This window comes from Limulus polyphemus, unplaced genomic scaffold, assembly GCF_000517525.1.
Source record: "Limulus polyphemus unplaced genomic scaffold, Limulus_polyphemus-2.1.2 Scaffold1640, whole genome shotgun sequence".
Classification (NCBI taxonomy): Eukaryota; Metazoa; Arthropoda; class Merostomata; order Xiphosura; family Limulidae; genus Limulus; species Limulus polyphemus.
The window spans coordinates 256,446-264,229 of NW_013667250.1; the positions used below are offsets into that span (position 1 = coordinate 256,446).

The 7,784-nt window shown below is 35.6% G+C and overlaps 1 protein-coding gene across 1 annotated transcript in view; it reads right to left on the bottom strand.

Moving 5' to 3' along the window:
- LOC106464401 (transient receptor potential cation channel subfamily V member 5-like) overlaps positions 1-6,398 on the bottom strand; it is a gene marked incomplete at its 5' end in the record, with an annotated part of 22,849 nt that extends 16,451 nt beyond the window's left edge. The window contains 3 exons of the mRNA XM_022392086.1: positions 358-534; positions 5,988-6,210; positions 6,255-6,398. Coding sequence (XP_022247794.1) covers positions 358-534; positions 5,988-6,210; positions 6,255-6,398 — 544 coding nt within the window. The remainder of the gene's footprint in view (positions 1-357; positions 535-5,987; positions 6,211-6,254) is intronic.
- Between the last annotated feature and the right edge of the window lie 1,386 nt (positions 6,399-7,784).

Here is a 7,784-nt window from a genome sequence, read left to right on the forward strand (position 1 = left end):
GTTCCTTCACTACTCATTATATACACCTAAACAATACACATCCGTGTCCCTTCGTTCCTTTACTACTCATTATATACACCTAAACAATACACATCTGTGTCCCTTCGTTCCTTTACTATTCATTCTACACTTTTGACGTCCATGGATGTGGGTTATTCTGATTGCCACATGGTTTGAACCCTTGTAACATTTTTCTCTAGGGCTATTCTAAAGAAATACCTACACTGTACAAGACTTTAAGGACGCAGTAAAGTCAGGTGTACGGAACAGAACTTCCCACCGTAAGGCTTACAGCGATGCGTCACATGATCACAGGAAGGCAGATATGTTGCCACCTGTCGTCGTTATGTGACTTACCGTAAAATTCATCACTGATGTAAATATCGTTAACTAGCTTTGGGAAGAGCTTGATGAGTCGCTTGGCCAGTTCAGCGTGGATAGAAGTGGACAGCAGAAGACAGAGGTGGAGAATCGTTTCTCCAACCGACCCACACTGACTCAAGTCCCAGCATACCTCACGGCACTTCTCGAATCCTGTAGAAAGAAGAAACTTATTGTTTTATTCAAAATATGAGCACCATGAATCGTAAAGACTCTTCAGCAACGTCGTGATACAGACATGTCTAGCTACAGACGTCACGAAGAGTGTGACGTTATTATGTTGAATAATACTTATACAACATCTGACGTCACAGCTAACAATAATGACGTCATTTCTGGCAGCCTTTAAAGTTATTCAATTTTAAGGTTATGACCCTGCATACGAAATTTGATTCTTTTTGATTGAACGTTTCATGAATTACGGCGCGACATCCTTTTATCCTTATATTTGGTAATAAAAATGACGTCACTTCCAGCTGTCTTTCAAAAATGGGTTTCCATGAAATTTTACCTTTCCAGTTAAAACCATCTATAAACTATCCCGAAGGATACAAAGTAATCTATCTCTATCCCACATGTTCATCAGCCAATCAAATGTTTACTTCACGTTTCGTCTGAATCGTTCCTTGTCAGAGGTAAGTTTAAGGACTTATCACAGTGTTCGATCTCCCGCGGTGAACCGAGCGTAGATAGTTCACTGAAAAGATTTCCACTAAAATTACAACATCATCTAAGCCAATAAATAAACGATTATCCAACAATATTTTATCCAAAAAAAATATAAAAAAAAATAAATGCAAATATTTTTTATATATATACAGTTTTTAAACGATCCCTTACTGATGATCATACGACTGAGGGCGTATTTACATTACTTTCAAATTCTGAAGCCTATTCCAATACCTAAATATGTAAGCATTTTACTTTATTGATAACTATAGAGAATTATATGTTTTCTTTGTCTCTGACTTACTTGTTATATTTATACACTATATATATTATATTTTTATTTAAAATTCGATAACTATTTTTTTCAGGAGTTATTCGGGTTTTCTACGTCGGTTTTGTGTTGTTTTTTTTTTTAGGTTTAAATCTTATAGCAACAAGTACCAATAACTGAAAAATTATAAATTGATATTTATTATAAGCAAACAAGTCTTTTATTTTTAACCCTAACCGCTAGGTGGCTTTTCCTGAATATTTCCCACAATCCGCTAAAGTAGGTTTTTATAACGAGTGTTAACCACTTACAATAAAAATTCGTCCTAGCTTACTAAGCATGCAATGCATTTATTATTTTGTAATTTAATTCAGAATTCACGCGCAACGTTTCCATGGCGTCAAATAAGACTGCATATCGATTTTAAAGATAGATTACTGCAACCGTCTGAGGTGAGTAAGATTTTTCACACGGAAGCAATTTACACTGCAACAAAGTTCAATGACTGAAAAACTAAATGACAAACCAAAAAACGGCACGTAAAACAAGTTAGGTCAACAGTTTAGTTCGGTCCCAGTTACTGCCTTGAATCCGAGGGTTCAAGGTTCGCGTTTAATTGCCTTAAAAACGCGCTCTGCACGTTGTGGTCGTTTACTTTTTAATTTCGCGCAAAGCTACACGAGGGCTATCTGTAAGACTAGAGGGAAGGCAGCTAGTCATCACCACCCACCGCCAACTTTTGGGCTACTCCTTTACCAACGAATAGTGGGATTGACCGTAACATTATAACGCCCCCACAGCTGAAAGGGCGAGCATGATTGGTAGGACGTGGATTCGAACCCGCGACCCTCAGATTGTGAGTCGAGCTCCCTAACCACCTAGTCATCTTTGTGGTCGTGGGTATCGACACTGTCTACACAGAAGTTTCAATGTGGCACATTACAGGAAGCATGGAATGTCATGACAACGAGACACGTTGTCTAGACACGTACAGGGATAAATGATAACTAAATTCGTTAATAAAATTTCAAGTCACGATTTATAAGATTGCTTTTTTGTATAATAAGTTGAATACTTTATTTATAAATATAAATAAATATTTATTATAATAACTTCAACATTTTAATTATATTCAGCGGGATATAACCACAGATGGCGCTGATATAGTATTTCTATGCGTGTGAATATCGCGTGGAGGTTGGTCGTGCAAACAGAGCAACGTTCACAATTAGACTTCGTATATTATAAACTAAATTATTTTTTTTATTTTTACGTATACGTGTTACACATCTCTTAATAAGCCACGCTTCTTGCTGCGTCACTAACTTTCCCCAGTTTAAATCAATCGACAAGACACCACCATAAGGCGCCATCTTATCAAAACAAAAAACACGACGCCCGTTAAACCTGATGCTCCCTTTTCTTGTAGTTCTGTTTCCTTTAAATCTCGTGCTTTCACATGTGTTCGGCCGCGGAGGGTGCTCAAGGTCTGAATGCACTCACGGATTCAGTGTTAGGCATACAATCCCCCCCCCCTTCCCCTGCCGATTAGAGTATTACGTAACACCATTTTATGAAAATACACACTGAGTGGTGACCAATCACATTGCTTCCTCCACAGAGTCGACCACTATGTTCATAACCATAATATTTTATATAATATATATATATATCGTGCTTTGAATAAAAATCAATTGAACAGCTGTTATTGGACTTTTAAAATTAACCACACACACACACACACACAAAGACAACGTCCTTAATACACAGTACACATTGCAGTACAGCGGTAAGTCTTCGGACTTATAACGCTAAAAACTGGATTTCAATACTCGTAGTGGGCACAGTACAGATAACCCATTGTGTAGTTTTTGTGCTTAACTGCAAACGAACGAATGTATAGTCAGAATACGACAAATAATTCAAATTTAAACTGGGAATTTTCACTTAGTGTAGGTAAGAAATAAAGGAATTTTCTGAACTTTGAAGGGAACATCTATCTAAAGTTGTAAAGCATATGTACAAATTAACGAAAGTTAAACTACCTAATATAGTGTATAGTAGCCCCGTTATCCTGAACATGTTGCATTGAATTTCATGAGTTGGGAACAGTGTAAATCGTACGATCGAACCTCGTGAGATATTATTGGGATTATGACCGAAAATGTCGTTAACAACCAGGTAATCCAACTGATGAAACAATACACTATAATATTTATAAGTAAGAGCATAAGAAATGTATATTTAATTAGCTGTACTTATTACTAGGCTGGTTGAATTTTAGTTTGGCTCTGAGTAAGTAGTTACTGTGATAGGAAGTTAATATGAATAATTATTAACACAGAATTAATAAAAAAATCATGCAAAGACATTACTGCACCACACTGGACAGTCTGAATGTTTGAGTTTTGGTTTCCGTTGTGGAATATTTAGCTACACTGGAAATTGAACTTCCACGTCTCGCAGTTGAACAACCAAACCTGCACGTGGCAATATCGATCTAATTACTAGAATAGCAACATGTAATTCAACTCGTATTGTTCTCTTTAGGTTCTCATGCGTGTGGCATATAACGGCCTCAGGAGAATATAAACTTTAGTTGAAAACTATATTGATATGAGATGACAAAGACACTTGAGTAAACAGAGGTAAGTAGTCCAGAATACAGGTTTATAAACAAGGACACTTGAGTAAACAGAGGTAAGTAGTCCAGAATATAGGTTTATAAATAAAGACTCTTGAGTAAACAGAGGTAAGTAGTCCAGAATACAGGTTTATAAACAAAGACTCTTGAGTAAACAGAGGTAAGTAGTCCAGAATATAGGTTTATAAATAAAGACTCTTGAGTAAACAGAGGTAAGTAGTCCAGAATACAGGTTTATAAACAAAGACTTGAGTAAACAGATTACTGATTTAAGTAGTCCAGAATACACGTTTATAAACAAAGACTCTTGAGTAAACAGATTACTGATTTAAGTAGTCCAGAATACAGGTTTATAAACAAGGACTCTTGAGTAAACAGGGTAATGAAGTACAGAGGTTTTTATACAAGGAGTTTTTGCTACATATCGACTTAAGTTTCCGGGTGGTTAGTAAACGATTTAATAACGTGACTAATATTGGAAAAACGAAACTTCTCAGTTCACCTGAAAAAGGTTCTTCTTTTTACTGCGCTTTACTGGATGATGGTACTATGATATTCACGTGAGAAAGTGACGTCTAGTCTGTCCACAAAGCACACGTTTACATAAATTTAGCACAAACCTGTGAAATGTCTTGACGTCATTAAAACCCAAGTTGCAGAAGATGTTTCTGGATGGGGATTTTCTTACATATAAAATGTAAATAATATATGCAAGATTCTAGCATTTATATATGCAATTAGTTGTCTATATGGATAGAATTAAAACAGATGTACTTCTGTTGTACAACACATTGTTCAACATACAGGTGTACTTCTGTTGTACAACACATTGTTCAACACACAGGTGTACTTCTGTTGTACAACACATTGTTCAACACACAGATGTACTTCTGTTGTACAACACATTGTTCAACATACAGGTGTACTTCTGTTGTACAACACATTGTTCAACACACAGGTGTACTTCTGTTGTACAACACATTGTTAAACATACAGGTGTACTTCTGTTGTACAACACATTGTTAAACATACAGGTGTACAACACATTGTTCAACACACAGGTGTACTTCTCTTGTACAACACATTGTTAAACATACAGGTGTACTTCTCTTGTACAACACACAGGTGTACTTCTCTTGTACAACACATTGTTAAACATACAGGTGTACTTCTCTTGTACAACACATTGTTCAACACACAGGTGTACTTCTCTTGTACAACACATTGTTCAACACACAGGTGTACTTCTGTTGTACAACACATTGTTAAACATACAGGTGTACTTCTGTTGTACAAAACATTGTTCAACATGGTGAACTTACATACTTAGAAGACAACGAAGTAAAACAGTACATTGACAATGAATTCTCAGACATTATAGTCAGTATTGTTGTGGATAACATAGAACTGAATGGTTTAAGAACATATTTATATCAACAGATGTGAAATGTACGTTTTTTCCTCTTGTTTAATATCCGATATTAATTCACAGAATGTCCTTTACAAAGTACGTTTTGAAACACTTCCAATAACTATTTAAACTTTCATTACTTGGATGGTTAGACGTATTAAAGCGTTTACAGATAAAAAAAAATACAATCGAAGCATGACATATTACCGGGGAAGTCTTAAAACTGACACTATTTAGTGACTGATTGTGGCGCTCGGCGGGAATGAAAACCGTTAGTTCACCTAGCAACCGAAATAACAGGTGCTAAAGAGTTGTTTGTAAACATGAGACTGACGGGCTGAATGTGATGATATTGATTTATACAAAATAAAAATAAAGAATTAAACACTGGCGATATTATTATAGCGTCGACTTAACCAGTGATTTCTGACACCTTGATTAATGTGTGTAGTTGAGTGTCTATACTGAATCCCAGAACACCACCTGGTGATCAATACAAGAACGTATATATCTGTAAGACGACCAGCTGGTGTCTTCACAAAAAACATATAATAATTTATTAAACAAACCCAGTCAACAACATAAGTATATTTTTCTATCTATCAGCTTACCTTTATTACTGTTGGAGATCACTCCGTTACTTGTAGAGGGATCATCTTGACCTCTGCTGTCCTTTACAGAATTTTTACTGTTGACTCCTCTCTGTTGTGATAATTGTTTATGTCGAGGTCTCTCTTGGTTGCGTAGCAACACAAGCTCCGTGATAGGAACCATTCTACCTTCTCCTTTGTTGTAGAGAAATGGTTCTACCAGCTCTCTCATTCTTTCATCCAGCTACAAAGAAACAAATAGTTGTAAAAAGGTATACTGGGAGTTACTTTATCCTCAACAATCTCGTTGCTGAGTTTGTGTCGAGGTCTCTCTTGGTTGCGTAGCAACACAAGCTCCGTGATAGGAACCATTCTTCCTTCTCCTTTGTTGTAGAGAAATGGTTCTACCAACTCTCTCATTCTTTCATCCAGCTACAAAGAAACAAATAGTTGTAAAAAGGTATACTGGGAGTTACTTTATCCTCAACAAACTCGTTACACAATCCTTAAGATTGTGATGATCCGATCTGGTGACCAGAATTTGTTGTTTCAAGCTGGTATTAAAACTGGATGTATAAAAATGAGTCGATTATTCCAGACTGTGTAATATGTACATAAAACTAATAATGTTTACTAGGCTTTGGTCATTATTGACACACACACACACACCAGCTGAAGATCACAAACTTTACAATATTTTGTCCGTTCTGAAAACGATCATCAGAATATAATAGCCTGCTTCTCCAAAAAAAACAAAAAAAACAGATGGTAAAAGTATGGGTGATATTGGACAAAGTCATATTTAATAGTAGCAAATAAGCTCCTAAATACATCCCCCTCCCGGTAGGGCAACGGTGAGTTTACGGACTTATAACACCAAAAGTCCGGGGTTTGATTATTCGTGTTGAACAGAGCGCAGATTCCCTATTGTGTAGGTTTTCGCTAATTATTATTTATTGTTGGAAGTTATCTGTAACATATGCATTGTTTTCTGACTTTTTTTTTTTAATTTAACAAGAACTTTTTCTTCGTTCTTATGATACACATACTGACATCGCCTGTAAAACTAGCTTTTCCTATATACATCAGTGCCTTACGGTATAAGTAGCGTGAAGTCGTAATAAACATTTTATAGCTGGTGATCCTAGAATTAAAAACAAGTAAAGAAAGAAACTTTTCAAAATAAGGATGTAAATGTAGGGATGGCTAATATCAATCCTTCATATACAATGTAGACAAGATGGTAGGGATGGCATTTGTATCATCCCTACATAATAGCGATATATATACCTATTCAATCACAGTTGAGTTTAATTTATCCTATTTTTGTCTGTTAACATTCTATTACACTGTGTACCTGTGCTATTATGTAGGGATGATGCAAATGCCATCCCTACCATCTTGTTTTTGAAGGATTGATATTAGCCATCCCTATATTTACTTCCTTTTTTTGAAAAGGTTTTTCTTTACTTGTTTTTTATTACAGTGTTTCAATAGACATATGAAAGTTGTACTTATAACCAAGTTCTAAGTACAATGAGGTTCCAACTGTAATATTTATTGTTTATTATTGGCTGGTAATTCGTGTTTCACCCTAAACTTAAGCTTTTGAAAGAAACACCAAATTTCTGTAAGAAAGCTAACTTTTAGGGGTAACGATAACATCGTTTACATAAGAATTGTGATTTTTTAAAATTACTACTAGCTAACTCCGTTTGAAACTACGCCACCTCAGTGAAATTGGTTGACACCATTGTTTTGGTTTTTGAGTTATCATGTAATAAAAAAGAAACAGAAGAAAGAAGAACAAGAAAGTCA